The following is a 17,446-nucleotide window of genomic DNA, read 5'->3' on the forward strand; positions in this document are numbered from 1 at the left end:
TAGATATAGACACATATCTATATATGTTGATATAGATTATATGTAGATATAGATAAATTATAGATAGGTTATATATGTGTATCGACATATAGATATATAGGTCATAAATCTATAGCTAGATATCTATATCGATATAGATATGTATCCAGTATACTCAATTAAGGGACTTGAGTCCAGGAGAAGGTTGCAAGGAGTCACCTTGTCCACTCCCTTCCCTGACAAGTGAGAAAACCCAGAGAAGCACCCTTCTAGCATGTTTCCTTACAACTCTCTTTCCTGGTGGAACTTGCATGGAGACATGAGGAAGCATCCCAGAAGTGTACTCATCAAACTGTTAACTGTGGTTGCCCATAGTATTATAGGAGCACATACCTATGGATTTTGAGTTCAGGGCCTGTTATGTTTCCCTTCATTCACTGGCTGTGGAAAAGCTTAGCATTGAGTCCCTCCCCTGTCAAATGTGTATGATCTCATGGCATATGTTTGTGTTTAACAATATCATTGAATATTCCAACTTACTTTCTTCTCTTTAATGTTCCTTTAACTCATTTTGTCATATTAAATTGCATATTTTCAAAACCATTATGAGTTTTTGGAATGTAGTGGATCTATGCAAAATCATTTGATTATTATTTTGAATAATGCAAATAAGTGCCTAACCAGATTTTAGAAATTAAATTATACAATTACATGTTTACTTTTGTTTACATAAGTGTAATCTGAATCCAGAAAATTTGATCTTGGCACCATTCACTGTCTAGGAACAAATGGACCAAAGCAAGGGAGACCAACCACCATCAGGATTTCCTAGAAGGCCTGTGGCTTGTTACTTGCTTTGTTTGAAGAGGTTCACTTTCAGAAGTAAAATACTCCCCCTAAATTTTTCCTATGTCTCAGTAATCTGATAAAGGAACTATTTATTCAGTGTTTCTATGGCATCCACACAGTGTATTATCCATAGCAACAGTCCTTTTCAAAACTTAATAGGGCTAACTCTGTGTTTATTAGGGAAATAATACCTCCAGGTTAAACAAACTGTGGCTGTTGGTTCTGTGTGTTTGCTCTTTTTCAAAAGGATCTGCCCAACCTTCTGTGTGTTCCTTGTTGTACATCATTCAAAAAGCTGAATTAGAGTATGACTCTAGAATTCTGAATATGCCATTTTAAAGTGTGTTTAGAGTCAAATAAAAAGGATGATGAGCAGATAAAGCTTTAGAAAGCTAAAATACTATTTTGTCTATTGACAATAGAGCCAAATTTTCTGAATAGTAGAAATCAGAGTTATATTATGATAAATAGTACTACTCACAGTCTACAAAAGAGAAGTAGAATATATAATATTGGCCCATGAAAACATATTTCTGTTTTCCTTGACTCTGGGAATTACTTTGATGGGCAGTCTATAAAAAAAGGCTGTTCTTCAAAAAAATAAAAAAATACAGCCTCAGAATTACAGCCTTTTTCGCAGGAGAACAGGTTTATTCTAAAGACTTTGAATTGCTGTTGATATGTAAATTGAACCTAAGATCTTTCCAGGTTACTTTTTGAGAAATAAAGTAGAATTTGAAGCCACAGAGTATTAAGAGTTCATCGAATCCAGTATTCATGTTTTATCAGCACGAATGCCTCCAGAACTGCCAGAAGGAAGGCATGGTGTCTCCTGTCCCATGGCCTTGCAAACTATAGATGTTAGAAGGTATTCTAATAGGAACAGGATCATCTTTTACAAGGGTATGTTAACTGGTAATTCTGTCGATTTGGGATACAGTAGAATGAAGTACGTTTTCCCCTGTAAGATATTTTCCACTTAAGATTAGCAATAGGCTCTTTATTCATGAGTTGGTTGGGCCTATTTTGGTAAAAATCTTTTCTATTTCAAGTATCTATTCTTTCTTAGTATAAATTTGTAGGAATAGTTTTAGCCATTAAGTTCTTCTACTCATTTTTGTCTTCACAGATTCTGGAACTTTTCAAAGCCTGACCCTCTTCTTGAAACTGTGGAGCATCACACAGAGTTTACTTGTGGTTTGGATTTAAGCCTTCAGAGTCCTACTCAGGTAATGGAGTTATCACATGTACTGGTACAGCCCACAACTACTCTGCATATGGGTTGGATTCTCATTCTCGTGGAGATGAGGGCATTCAATAATTGACCTGATCACCTAAGCTTGAGCATTTGAACATTGAAATAATGAGGCATAAGAGGTATCTAGAAACTTGCCATACCTCTCATCTCTCAAAAGATTGACTTCTCTGAGAGGATGAGCAATCTTTCTGAAAGGTTCTGTGCCTGACACATCAAAGGTGGTGTGTCAGTAACTGGAGTGCAAAAGAAAGATGGAATAAGATGGTGTGTCCTGAGGGGGAATTGGAGAGAAGAGCCTGTGGTCCTAGACTTGGCATAAAGGGACCCCCAACAGCACCCAACTCTCTCAGATCTCCACATGCTGTGCCCAGGATTTCTGTTTTAGTGAATCAGCTTTGTATTTTCCCTCTGGATCTCTTAGTAATTTGAGTATGCATTTTTAATACTCTATATATTCTTCTGTTTTTTAAAAGCAATTTCTGTTTCAGAAATTATAAATTCATGTCAGAAATACTGTAATATATTGAACAATAAGGTACTTTATAACACAGATGGTGTAATAAAATCACTGTTGTCCTTGAAATACAAAATAATACATGAAAATTCTAGAGTGTGACTAAGGTAATAAGCTTATATGATCTATTTTGAAAATTAGATAAAAAGTAAGTTCTATTTTACACTACTATATACTTAAATACATAGGTTTTCTTTCATTTTCAGAATTTATGACAAGTTTAAATATAAGTTTAAAATAGTCTCACTAGACATTAGAACATTCTCATTATCATTAAAATAATTGAAAATGACTTCATAGCATATAAAATGAAGAAAGTGAAATGGAGCCATCTTCCATATAAATATAATGTGCTTTGAATGAACTAGTGCCTTTTTCTGAGAAATACATCTATTATTGATAAGTTTAATTAAATGAGTGTACCTGTTTTCTATCCTAGTTTTTTAAAAAAGCTGCAATGTACTCTTTGAAACATGACAGTACCAAACAAAAGGTCCTATGGAAATATACATTAAGTATTCATTACCTTTGTGCTGTGAGACCCAGACCGACTGAGGTAGCACCTGTGCCTCTCCATCCACATTGTGGGGCTCCTCACTCAGACAGTTTCTAAACCCTCCATAGACATACCTTATTAAAGGGAACCTTGTGAGCAGAGGGTTTATTAATCAATGATACCTGTCATTCTATAGAGATTATATTGCAATATATTTGTCTGATGATTGCCATCTGTCTCTTCCCTTTGGATAACAGATTCTGTGTGCACTAGGGTAGTGGTAGCTATTGAGTGTAACTAGGAAGTAGAATTAAAACCACTTGGGGTCCTGGAGTTGTAAGTAAGCAGGAAGCTCTGTAGCATAATGCACATTTAAATGGGCCAAAAATCTCCTCTGAGCTCATGCAGAATGAATATAATTTTGAAGTTGTGAGATTGTAGAAATAAGAGTATTCATTCTCATGCATTTACTCTTTCAATAAATGTTTTCATAGTCCAGACCTTGTAGATAGTGGGAATTCCCAGTAGGATAAAAACCAATGTGGCCTTGCCTTCCTGAAGCATTTCAGTCCAGTGTTAAATCAGATTGTCCCACAAATGAATGTCAGTAAGTGAGAGTGACAAGTCAGAAGTGCATTGTGACTTAAGAGCTCATAATCAGGGTAAGTATTTCACCTATTTAAGGAATCCACAGGACATGTCATTCACTGTCTATACGTTGAGCAGGTGTGAATGATAGGAAGAGAAAAATGACCATCAAACAATATGCACAGACCCGGCGCTGGAGGGGCAGAGCTAGTACTTGCAAATGCAAACATGTCTATTTTCCTGATTTATTCCACAGTAGAATTAAAAAATATATATATATATATATATAGATAGATAGATAGATAGATAGATAGATAGATAGATAGATAGATAGATTTACTTGTTATTTTAAAAAATGGATGTTGATGTTACTGGCTGAATTGGATATTTCTCTGTCCTAATCTGCTTAGGCTATCATAACAAAACAACACAGAATGTCTGGCTTAAACAACATTTTATTTCACAGTTCTAGAAGCTGGGCATTCCAGATTAAGGTCCAGCAGGTTCACTTTCTGGTAAAGGCTCCTCTTCTATGTACTAGTACCTAGGTTTCTAGGTACTACTTTGTCACTGTACCTTTGTTTAGAGAGGAAGCAAGAAGGAACAGCAAACAGCAGGTCATGAGAGGAAAATGATTTGGTATGATTAGGGGACAGCAAGAAAGCTATTATGGCTGAACCCTAGAATGATAAGGGAGGGTGATAGGAAATAGATAGGGACCAAATTATGTGGGGCTTTGTAGACCATACTGTTTTTGAGTCTAGCAGTAATTGCATTATAAACCCATTGGAGGCTTAGAATCACAAAAATGAAGGAATATGATTTGTATTTAAAAGATCATTCTGGTAGTTATGGGATAATAGTCTTTAGATTGGGGTGACAGCTTAGAGGTTAGTTTGGAGTCTCTTAAAGTAATCCAGACCAGGGGCAGTGATAAATTTGAGTCCTGGAGATGGAGAGATGGAAAGATTCGGGGTATGTTAGGTTGCAGTGTATTAAATTGCTGGAACGTCTATATAGTTCAACCTAACATTTCAAAGATAGCAGAAGAAATACCTGATGGATTGGAAATGGGCTAAGAAAGAAATGGTAGATGAAGTTTTACTCCTGGGATTTGGAGACAAGTTAGGCACTGGTTTGATTTAGTGAGGTTGGCCAAGAGGAAGAAGTTGGGACAGGAACAATTAAGAGCTGTGTTTGAGTTATCTCCTGTTAGACATTTGTACAGATTGTCTAATTAGATATGGCTTGTTTGTCTCAGGGGAGAGTTTGTGTGCAAAAGTAAAAATGTGTGGCAATAATGGAACAAGGGAATTGGGGAATTGGCAGTATATTGTGGTAAAATTCTCACTGGTACATTTAAAGTGAGACCGTATTATTTGAGGGTAGATTGTGATAAATTCAACATGTATATTATAAACCCTGTGATAACGTTTAAGAAGTTTTAGTAAAAGACACATAACTATTAAGGCAGTCATGGTGATAAAATGAAATGACAAAAATAATTTTCTTCAACATAGTAAAACCATACATACATAAAAATCCCACAGCCAAATCATGTTAACTGAGGTAAGCCAAGCTCAGAGAGACAATGTGTATTTTCTCTCATTTGTGGAAGCGGCAGAACACCTGCCAAGCAAGCACAAGGCCCTGAATCTGAACCCTAGTGCCAGTGGAGAAAAAAAAAAAGTGTAACAAGTCTAAATACCCCTATTAAAAGATAGATCAAAAGCTAGATGCATAGGACCTTTGAGAGGCTTTTTATGTTAAGACTTTGTGATCTATTGGATTTTGAATTTGTTCTTCGTTTCAAGACAGGGTTTTCTTAGGCAATCCAGAGTAACCTTGAACTCATAGTTCTCCTGCCTCAGCCTTCCAGGGGTGAGATTACATTTCACCTGTCTGGATTTTGGATTCAAGGAAGAGGTGTTTGAAGTGCAATTATTATCTAGTGTCAGTTTTCTGTTATTATATAACTATTCCATGGTTCAGGGTTGTAATCAGAATGTATGTTTTGTTTGCTCACAATTCTCTAAGTCAGAAATCTGGGCCTGGCAGTTCTTCTATTGGTCTCACCTAGACAATCCCTCCCTTCACATAGTTCCTATTATTTGGTGGCTTAACTCAGGTGTGGTGGTCTCGGTAGACCTCATTCATACCTCAGTCCCTTGTGTGATGAGTCTGGGCCTCACTTGACCATTCTGTGTATGTAAGCAAGCCAGGCCAAATGCTGCCATATGGCATCTTAAGGCTATTCATGGAAGCCCACACACAGTTCTTGATGTGGCAAAGCCACTTAGGAGGCCAAGCAGGATCCAGAGACTGCAAAGAATTCTGTCCTAGAATCTACTATTATAACTTCAGTTGGTGTAATTGATGGCTTCAGTTAATTTTGATGTATCTTTTTTTTTTCTTTTGTTAGTTCTGGGGCTTGAACTCAGGGCATGGGCACTGTTCCTGAACTTCTTTTGCTCAAGGCTATTGCTCTACCACTTGAACCACTGTGCTACTTCCGGCTTTTTCTGTGTATGTGGTACTAAGGAATAGAACCCAATGCTTTATGCATGCTAGGCAATCATTCTACCATTGAGCCATATTTCCAGCCCTGATATATCTTATTTATTCTTTATTTTCATACATTGGACAAGTTTACTGATTGCAAGTTAATTTTGCCCTTTGTTTATATTTTGTTCACTGAGAAAATCTCTTTCTTTCTCTCACCTCTTAGTAACTTTCTGTCTGCTTTCAACCCTGTCATTCCTCGTGACGTCATCTTAGGGCTCTCCATCATCATATATTCTCTGCCTTAGAAAAGATTTATATAAGTCCTTGTTTTTATTAATCCTGTTCTTTTTAGCTTCTTCCTTCTTAGAAGTCTGAAAAAAAAAAAAAACCAGGTCCAAAGGCATTCTTATACCTCCTTTCTTCCTGACAGAATGTAAGATCTTGTCTTTAAAGGTCTGAGACTTGACACACAAGCCCTCCAGGGCCATTCTTTAAGGGCCATGGCGGAGAAGTACTCCACGCCCTCTCTTGTTAACTGAGCTGAAGTTATCTTTCATTTAAAATTTTTCTTTGATTTTTTTTTCCTAGGAGATCATGACTCATGCAGCCCTAGCATTTTCTCTTTTTTCTGTTATCCATGGTTCTAAATTAGATAGCCCTTTTCTGTTATTAGACTTGTGATACCAGGCCTGTTCTATACCTGCTTATATAATTAGAATCTTTTTTTCTGTATGAATTTGTCTTGAGACTTCCTGACTTGGTGCTCTTCAGTGCCTGTCCTGCTCTTCTGAGCACTTAGTGCTGAGTTTAGTATATATACACTGAGGACAGGTTCACGTATCTTTATACATTCCTTTAGGGTATCATTAATTCTCTCTTTAATGATTTGTTGCTTTGGTGGTACTGGGGATTGAACTTGGGATTTTACACTTGCTTGAAAGATGCTCTACTACTTGAACTACACCCTAACCCTTTTTTTGTTGTTGGTTATTATTGAGAGAAGGTCTCCCTTTTTCCCTTGGCAAGCCTAGACTGGGATTCACCCACATCACTAAGATGACTGGCACATACCACCATGCCCAGCCATTATGCTTCTCCTGTAACTGGTGTGGACAGGTATGTAGCACCACACCCAGCCATTGGTCAAGATGGAGGGAGTTTCATGAACTTGAACCTCCCCCCCATCTCCACCTTCCATGTAGCTAGGATTACAGGCTTGAGCCACCATACTTAGTTTCTAAAGTAGACATTATCTAATAAAACTTAACTATTTTCTCATGTTGGAGTTTGGGAAATTACATTTAGAATATTACCCTTAGATCTAAAAATGGATTTTTTTCTCAGTATTTTAACAAAAAGACAAAAAACCATATGTGTATGTATATACATGTATATATATACATGATGTCCATATTGAAAAATGCAGCTATTTTAAATGTACAGCTTAATGAACTATGCATCTATATCACCACCATCCAGGCTAAGACACAAACCACTGCCACCTTTCCAGGTACTGCCTCCAAAATCTTACTCTCTCCTTTCCAGTAGTAGCTGCTCATCCACTTTTTTCTTTATATATTCATGAAAGGGATAGTACTAGGGTTTGAACTCAAGACTTTGCACTTGCAGTGGAGGTGTCCTACTCCTTAAGCCAAACCTTGAACCATTGTTGCTCTGGTCACTTTTGAGGTATAATCTTTGTTCAGGCTGGCCTAGATGATAATCCCCCTATTCGCACTTCCTACTGTAGCTGTGATGACAGGTATGTATCAGCATACTCAACTTTTTTTGTTGAAGTGTTCTGAACTTTTTTGCCTGGGTTGGTTTGGCATTGCAGTCCTCACAATTTTAGCCTGCTGCATAGCTGAGATAACAGGCCTGCATCACTACACCTAGCTATTGACTGAGATGGGGAATCTCTCAGTTCTTGTATGGGGACTAATGTTAAACCTCAACTTCCACATATCCATCTGGATCTGTTTTGGGGGGCAGGGGGGGTAACATGTAGTGGCGGTGGTACTTGGGTTTGAATTAGGATGCTATGTTTGTAAAGGAAGTGCTCTACCAGTTGAACAAAACCCTACCCATTTTATTTAGCTTATTTTTCAGATAGAGTCTAGCGCACACTTTTTGCCAATGCAAGCCTCTTATGGCAATCTTCCTATCTCTCTCTGCCTGGCTAAGATTACAGATATATACCACCACACTCAGTTTGCTTTTTTTGAAATAGGGGCTTGATAAATTTTTGCATAGGTAAGACTGGAATGGCAATCACCCATCTTTGCCATTCATATACCTGAGATTATAGGTTTGTACTACCATGCCTTTGTGAATGCATATTTTGCAAAGTTGTGATAATGTTACATGTATGAATTTACCTTTTGGGCCTCTCCAAATGCTTGGTAAACACAATCTTTAAGAATGATTATTGAAATAGAGAGACACAGGGTAAAAAAAAAGACAAACAACAGCAAAAGCAATACTTGCAAAACTGTTTGGTGTAAATGAACTGAAAAACTCATGGGGGGGAAGGGAAAAGGGGAGGGGGAGGGGGGGATGAGGGACGAGGTAACAAACAGTACAAGAAATGTATCCAATGCCTAATGTATGAAACTGTAACCTCTCTGTAATTCAGTTTGATATATATATATATATATATATATATATATATGAATGATTATTGAGGCCCTGGGTTCAAACCCCATTATAATAATATAGGTTCACAAGTATCCTTGGATTTATGTCCATATCCATTTCCTGTTAGATAATATGTCTTAAGATTGTTAGGGGATAAAAATATTCAAAAATCTCCAACATGCAGCTGCAAAATTGGGCTTTAGGAGTAGGCTAACATTGTGTGTGTCCTGTTCACCTTTTATCTTGGGTGACACTTTCTAGATCTAGCCCTGGCGTTGCAGAGAGCATGTGCCAGAGGCATTAATTGTGTGAATCTTTAGCTTAACAGTACATAACAAATGCTTGCTGCTCTCCCGCAACTGTAGAACATCCCAGACCTAGCAGTAGTGTCTCACCCCTGTGCTCCATGGTCTCACCCATGTGCTCTGGGGTAGATGGGATTGGCCTGCATCTGCTGCCCTCTGCATGACATAGGCCACCCTTGCAAGACACTTGCTTACACTTCTTTACTGGTGACATTCCAGCTACCTGGGTTCCTGCTCTGGAATCTTCTTAGGCCTTTGCCTTCTCTCAGCTATGGAAGCATTGTTTCTAAAAACCAAGCAAATCATTTGATCAAACTCAATGAGTGGGCTGGTTTTTCATACTTTAGATTTGACTGTTAGTGATGATTTTAAAAATCATTCTCCCTAATCTCTGTGCCTGCTTATCTTGTTCATTCTCATACAGGAGGCCATATGTTACACAGACAGTTACAGTACATTGAACACCTTTCCCAAGGGCAAGAGCAATTGTCAACAAAACTGCAAGAAAAGAATATAATTCTAAACAAGAAATGGAAAACTCGATAATAAAATAAATCTCACAGTGGGGCAGTTGGAATGCACTGTTAAATTAACAAATCATTTGAGGTGAATTATCTTAGCAGCAGTGTAAATATTTTAATAAAGTAGAGGAAATCGATAAAACTAAAGAACAGAAATGAATCTCAATTTTTGGCATTTTCATTATGATGTCTTGGTTTCAAAAGGCTGCAGTTCTAGGAGCATTGGTAGTCAAGCATCTTCTAACCTGTTTTCTCTGTTCCACCAGTGGTGAGCTTCAGGCAGGACCTCCTGACTGGGAGAATTGGTTTCATTAGTAGCTTTGGGTCTGTGGAACAGCTTATCAGTACCTGGCCCCTGGGAACTGCTGAATTCTCATGTTCTGCAAAGCATCTGGAAGCATTGCAGTGCTGCATCTGTGCTGATGTGGACTGTGCCCGTGCCATACTCAGAAATGACAGGCCCAGCCAAGCACTGGTGGCTCATGCCTGTGATTCTAGCTGCTCAGGAGGCTGAGATCTGAGGATCACGATTCGAAGCCAGCCTGGCCAGGAAAGTCCATGAGACTCTTATCTCCAATAAACTACTCAGAAAAGCCAGAAGTGGCCCTGTGGCTCAAGTGGTAGAGCACTAGCCTTGAGCACAAAGAGGCTCAGGGACTGCACCCAGACCCCGAGTTCAAGCCCCAGGACCGGCAAAAGAGAGAGAGAGAGAGAGAAATGGTAGGCTGGTTATCATTTCTCATCAGTTTTTGAATAATGCCTCTTTTTGTGTTTTCAGGAAATTGACATTTTAAGGCAATAGCAGATAGTTCTTATATCTAATTAGTCTACTCATTCTTAAAAATTAGAAATGCTGATTTTACTGTGTAAAAGTAAAAATGAAAAAAATAAGAAATGGAATTTATGCACTATGAATTTATGTGATTTTCATAACATGAAATAGAGACTCCTGGAAGTAATGATGAAAATCGAGTCTCCAAACTTTATATTAAGCACAGAAACACAGCATTTAGACAGACCGTGTCCCCATGGTGTTGTAATAGTTCTGAGTGTGAAGAGAAAGTGTGCACATGGGCTTGGGCTAAGGAAGATCCAGCAGAGCTGATGGGTTAAAGAATGTCCTTGGACAGAACCTGCCAGCTCCCACCCTCGGGTGGCACGAGTACCCACACCGCACTCTGCGAGGGAAGAAGGTGAGCTAGGCTGTGGAGGCCAGCCATCAGCAAGCCCAGAATACCCTCCTCTAAAAATACCAACATTCTCAGCAACCGTTCAGTTGCTTTTTATAAAGCTGGAACTTTGGGTCCTTCATTCGCTTTTATTGGCCCCACTACCCAGAACATGTCCGTTTTCTCTTTGTGCCCTTAGCATAAAGTCCAATAGTCTTCGCAGGCCAAAACCTGCTCCTGCTCTAAGCATAGCTTAGTACTTCCTCCTGAAAGCACCCTCCATCTGAACTGTGCCCCTCTTACTTTACTAGGCTCTGTAATTGGTGTCATTACCCACATCACCCTGTATTTCCCTGTAGTATGGTGTGACTTTCTGTATTTATCTGTTTCTTTGCAAGACTGGAGGATAGTCTGCTTATACTTCTGACGCAGTAGGGGCTCCCAATAAATCTTTATTGGATAGATGGATGAGAGCATGCGTGTCATACTATTTTTGTAATGTAGAGGAATATTTGACTTACCAGCTTCTATAACCTCAAAGAAAACTTTTAGTGAAACTTTTCTAAATAATATTCCTGATGCTTAAAAACCCCATATGTGCCCCAACTTTGTACAACTTCTTGCTTTTACTTTTACCCCCAACTCTAACCTCCGATCTGCAATTCACTTTGTGAGATACTTGCTACTAAAGATCTCGGCAGGAGGAAAGCAGACTTATACAAGCATTTATTCACATTTCTATCCCTTTCTCTTTCTCCCTTTCTCCTCATCTTACTCTCTTACTCTGTTTCAGATAGGGTCTTGGCTTTTGCCTGGGGCTCGACTTGAACCTCTGAGTCCCCTCCTTAAGGTTTATACGATTATAAGCACTTGTTTCTACACTCCTGGTAGATACTGTGTGAACTTCCTGTGTGCAGCAGGCATTTGACAAATTCTACACAGGTCACTTCCAGAGTCTTCTAAAAGGAAGCCTTCGTTTACTTGTTTATTTGTCCGTTAACTTATGGAATTGGCTTTAGCTCAGAGCCTTGTATGTGGTAGGCAGGTGCTCTGCCACTTGAGTCACATCCTCAGGACATTTTCCTTTAGCTTTGTTTCAGGTACGGTCTCACACTTTTTGCTTGGAGCTGGCCCCAGACCTTGATACTCCATCATATCTGGGTTTACAAGCACGCACCACCATGTTTGGTTTTCTTTAAGATGTCCCCGAACTGTGACCCTTCTGATTTTTGTTTTGATTTGTTGAGATTTGGGTCTCACTGTGTTGCCTGATCTCAGATGTTCCCACTGCAGCCTTGGGAGTAGTTACAGGTAGGTGCCACTGCATCTCTCTGTAACTACTTTGGAGTCCTCCCCTTTCTCTCTTCCTACTCCAAACCATATCAACCTACTAGATCTGGAACTTTGATTTTTAACATGAAATGGCAGAAGATGGCACATGGTGCTTTCCATTGTGTTAGTGGTTTATTCATGTCTTTTCTCCTCTACAGAGGAAGAGACATCTGCCTTAAGACTATTTTAATCCTGAGCTTGAATTTGTTTTTTTTTTGGCCAGTCCTGGGCCTTGGACTCAGGGCCTGAGCACCATCCCTGGCTTCTTCCCGCTCAAGGCTAGCACTCTGCCACCTGAGCCACAGCGCCCCTTCTGGCCGTTTTCCATATATGTGGTGCTGGGGAATCGAACCGAGAGCTTCATGTGTAGGAGGCAAGCACTCTTGCCACTAGGCCATATTCCCAGCCCCTTGAATTTGTTTTAATCAACACCAACAAAAACCCTGAGCACCTCTGCCTCCACAATGTTTTGGCTTAGTGGAGGTGTGTGTGTGGACCTGTTCATGTTTGAGATTAAAAAAAACATAGTGAAGGATGACACTGTATTTTTTTTTTCATGAAATCACTCCTTGGGCACTGACTGTTTTAAAATGAAGGAATGTATCTCAACCAGAAAATTGAGCATGACATCTGTATATCTCATTTGCCTTTAATTTCATGCACAATTTTAACAATTATCCTATCCTCTTTTTTTTAGTATAATTATCCTTTCTCCCCATTTCACAATGTTTGTTCTTATAATAGAATATCTCTTCTGGTTCTTACTGTGTTATATCCTATTAGAAAGTAAGAGTTATTATGTTCCATGGAAGTGATGGATACCCAGTTAAGACAAATTACCCTATATTCTTAGGCATTACTGCATTAACCTCTATCCCTGTGAATGATCGTGGTAACCTGTATGTGTGTGTGACCATGTTAAGATCTTCAGAATAGTGATATACCTGTCATAGAAAGGGCATGCACATGTGCCATCCATGATTTATGTTTCATTCACTATATAACTCGTAAGAATTTAGGGCTAGCTCAGAGGAATCAGATATTAGACACAGGTAATCACTAAATGCTGAAATGAATTTTCTGTTAGATGCAGAGCCTCAGGGTACTGAACTGAAAGGTGTGGTATCAGTTCTTGCAGAAGGCAGGATCCGTTTTCACTGCAACCTTTATGAATGCCATCACTTGCATTGTGAAGAGTTTGTTGTGATACACAGAACTATAAATATGATCCAGTCAAATACAGTCAAAGGCAAAGCCCAGAAGGGTCCTCAGACGACACCAACATCCCACTGAAGATACCTAGTGATGGTTTTGCGGTGTTCAGTGTTCCATGTCTAGCAGAAGGGTAATAATAGGCAAAGATACAGGGATGGAGCTGAGAGAGAACAAAAGTAGGTGGCAAAGGAGGTAGCCTGTGGCCTCACACTCTCCCCTGGGTCTGGCCTTGAAGGCCCAGGAGAGTGTTCAGAGTGGGTGCTGGCCAGGATTCTTCCTCGACAAGCTAAGGCAGATTATTTTCCTAACATTGTTTTTGTCTTTGTCTAAACATTTTGTCTTGGCGAGGTCTTTTTTTTTTAAATTTTGCTTTTTGCTGCTCATTTTGGAGATGGAGTCCAGTAAATTGTTCTGCCTAGGCTGGGTTTGAACCGCAATCCTTCTGATCTCAGCCTCCTGATTAGCTAGGATTATAGGCATAAGCCCCGGGGGCCCAGCAGTGCTTATTAAACATTATTGTAAATCTCTCTAAATGACAAGAACTAGATGTAATTTAATTCACTAATGGAGTAAGTTATTATTTGCATTAATTTGAATCAGTATAGTCATAATTCTGTATCGTAACCATTTTAGCTCTTTCTTTAATTTATTAGTAAATCAAGTATAGATTTCTGAACATTTGCTGATTCAGTGGCCTTGACATGTTATTTGAAGTCCTGAGTGAATAAGAAACTGGATTGAAGAATGTTGAATAAGAATTCACAACCATAATTTCTAAGTATCTCGCATTGGAAGCCTGTCTTGTTTCTCTGATTGTCTTGTATATAATAGTTGACACTTGATCTACTGAAAGGCCCAGCACTTGAAAAAAATCACATAGACATGTGTTAGGGGGAAATTAACACAACATGGTATAAAAACTTACACCTGCAGGACTAGTAAATAATGACTGATGGTGCCTTCTATGATGGACCTTTTCGGGGAAGGGGGTGCAGGGTTGAACTCGGGGCCTAGGTGCTGTCCCTGACTTTTTTCACTCAAGGCTATGGCCACTTCCAGCTTTTTTTGATGCTTAATTGGAGATAAGAGACTCACGGACTTTCCTGCCCAGCTAGTTTTGAACTGGGATCCTCAGATCTCAGCCTTTTGAGTAGCTAGGATTACAGGCAAGGGCCACCAGCATCTGGCTCTATAATGGTCTGCTTTAGTGGAGCCACTCACCAGGATTAAGTGCTGGTTCCAGCCCTGCCACTCCAGAGCGAATGCCAGGCACTGTGGAGTCTGAGCCTGGCCCCTAGAACTGTGCGGCTCTCGGCAGCATGTCCCACACTCAGCCTCCCATGAGACATTTGTGAAGAGGAGGGTGTGCATGCTCTCCCGTCCCTTGTACCTAGCTTACAGTGTCTGACACTCAAGTCTTTCTAGATATTATGTTCGTGATTCTGTTTCTCTTTTCCTTCGGTAAAGAACAAATACTTTAAACGCTCCATTGAGCAAAAAAGTCCTAGACCCCAGTCTAAGAATGCGTATTTTTAATATTTGTCTCAGAGGGTATAGAATAGGCAGCTCTTCTGAGCAGGAGGGAATCCTTGCCAGCAGTTTTATTTAATTGGAAATAATCCCCAATGGCTTTTTTAAAAAATTAAAAACATGTCCCTATGTTTTTCCTATTTAAAAATCTGTCTAGCAAGGTGCTGGTTTCTTACACCTGTGATCAGTCGTAGCTAATCAGGATGCTAAGATGTGGAGGATTGAAGTTCGTGCCAGCCTGGACAGAAAAGTCTATGAGACTCTATCTCCAAAATAACTAGCAATAAAGCAAGGCTGCAAGCATCGCTCAAGTGATAGAGTACCAGTTGAGTGAGCTAGCAAGCAGAACAAGCTTGCGACCCCGACTTCAAGCCCTGCCATCCCCCACAATAAATAAAAAATACAAGTTATGTTTATTAGTGGATGAGCTACTATTATACACCAAATTACTTAGGCTTTGATGGCCTGCTTTGACTTTCTAGGCTAAGTGTTTCTTTGTTCTTGTTTGGTAGGTAGCTGACTGTTCCTGGGATGAAACAATAAAGATATACGATCCTGCATGTCTTGCTGTTCCCACCTGAGGTGCTCAGCCCTGCTGAAGAGCTACTTGACAGCAAATAGGTTAACTGTTGAAAACAGATATTACACATTTATGTGCTATTCAGATTCCTAATTTTTCAGGCTTTACTCTAGACTCAACTTTGAGGCAGCTGATAAGAATTTGGGGCTCACTTACTCTGTAATCCTGACACATAAGCCATATTTCTTAAAATCCTAAAGTATAATCTGTGTTATGGTATACCTTATAATATCTATTAAAATGTTACGTCTGTACTATAAAATGAATTAAAACATGGGAGATCAATAGATTATATGAATAGTAATATATTTAATTTTTAATTTGTCATTTTTGACGTGAAATAGAATCACTGCTACTGAAACAAATAAAAATAAACAGCATCTCTTTGTTACTTGTGATATCACATTCCTTTTAAAGTGTGTACATGAACACAATACTGTATGTTATATCGATATAGCTATAGTTCATATATGGGCTGCAACTTAGATTTAATTGCTCACTATTTATTGAACTATGTGCCTGAAAAGTTGAGTACACTTTCCTCAAGGAACAACAGTACTATGCTCTTAAGAATATGGAATAAGCCAAAGGTGGTGTAATTGTGGCACGTTGGAGGCCGAGGCAGGGCAAGTTGTAGTCCTTGTCTGGAGAAAAACAAAAGAAAACAGAAAACACTATGGAATGCGGCAAATTAAGAGCTTGCTTTTTCAAAACATTTGGTCAAGACCTGGATGTGTAGCCCAAGTGGTACAGTACCATCCTTGAGCATAAACGCCAAGTGAGCACAAGGCCCTGGCCATGACTGGTCTTTCAATTTTTGAGATATTTTTTCTTGAGATACTTTTCCTGGTGCTTGGACTCAAGGCCTGAGCACTGTCCCTAGCTTCCTTTTTGCTCAAAGCTAGCACTCTACTACTTGAGCCACAGCGCCATTTCTGGCTTTTTCTGTTTATGTGGTGCTGAGGAATCGAACCCAGGGCTTCATGCATGCAAGGCGAGCACTCTACCACTAAGCCAATAGTCCCAGGCAATTTTTGAGAATTTTTAAAGAACAAAATATAACAATTAGAAGGGCTGGGAATATGGCCTAGTGGCAAGAGTGCTTGCCTCCTACACATAAAGCTCTCAGTTCGATTCCCCAGCACCACATACATGGAAAACGGCCAGAAGGGGCGCTGTGGCTCAGGTGGCAGAGTGCTACCCTTGAGTGGGAAGAAGCTAGGGATGGTGATCAGGCCCTGAGTCCAAGGCCCAGGACTCGCCAAAAAAAAAAAAATATATATATATATATATATATATAAAACAATTAGAAATAAGTTCAAGTGTGTACTTCATTATATTTACACATGTCTTTCTTGTTTCAAAAAAGGTTAAGACAACATAAAATTCAAAAAGAAGACAGCATATATTGTAAAGTAGACCAAAAGACATAGTGTAGAGCCAGGAGAGCGACTTGAATACACGTACCTGGAAGCTTAGAAAGTTGCTACCAGCTGGAGCCATGAGATCCCACTCAGGTGTCTAGCTTCATGCATGGGAAGACCTCTACACTTCTCTGGGCCTTGGATGGCCTCTTATCACCAGGACTGGCACATAGAGGTGGATGCTTGATAAACACTTGTTAAATGGATGAAAGAGCTCAAGGAAGGCACAGCTCTTTTCTTACATCAATAATACGAATTGTTTTTAAAAGTGACACTGCTTAATATAAATGGATGGTAATTAACAGGTGCTCGACCTTATCACTTGAGTGGCGCATGATACACTTCATGGGGCTCCTCCCTGCTTCTTCCCTTCATGAAGAGGCTCCACAGTGGGTGTTCTCCATACAGGCAGAATGTTAATAGGCCTTCAAAAATGCCTAAGCCACATTATGTTTACAGTGAAGTGGAATTCTTTCTTTCTCTTTCCTTTTGAAGGCAAGAGATGACCTTAACAAAATGATGTATCATGTGTCTTTTAAAACAA

The 17,446-nt window shown here is 39.3% G+C and overlaps 1 protein-coding gene across 2 annotated transcripts in view; it reads left to right on the plus strand.

Moving 5' to 3' along the window:
- The window catches only part of Pex7 (peroxisomal biogenesis factor 7), a 60,671-nt gene extending 44,807 nt beyond the window's left edge, over nucleotides 1-15,864 (plus strand). For both annotated transcript variants that reach the window (XM_048354166.1, XM_048354164.1), the window contains 2 exons: nucleotides 1,958-2,057; nucleotides 15,411-15,864. In XM_048354166.1, the coding sequence (XP_048210123.1) occupies nucleotides 1,958-2,057; nucleotides 15,411-15,479 (169 nt within the window). In that variant the 3' untranslated portion in view covers nucleotides 15,480-15,864. The remainder of the gene's footprint in view (nucleotides 1-1,957; nucleotides 2,058-15,410) is intronic.
- The last annotated feature ends 1,582 nt before the right edge of the window (nucleotides 15,865-17,446 follow it).

This window comes from Perognathus longimembris, chromosome 9 (assembly GCF_023159225.1).
Source record: "Perognathus longimembris pacificus isolate PPM17 chromosome 9, ASM2315922v1, whole genome shotgun sequence".
Taxonomy (NCBI): domain Eukaryota; kingdom Metazoa; phylum Chordata; class Mammalia; order Rodentia; family Heteromyidae; genus Perognathus; species Perognathus longimembris.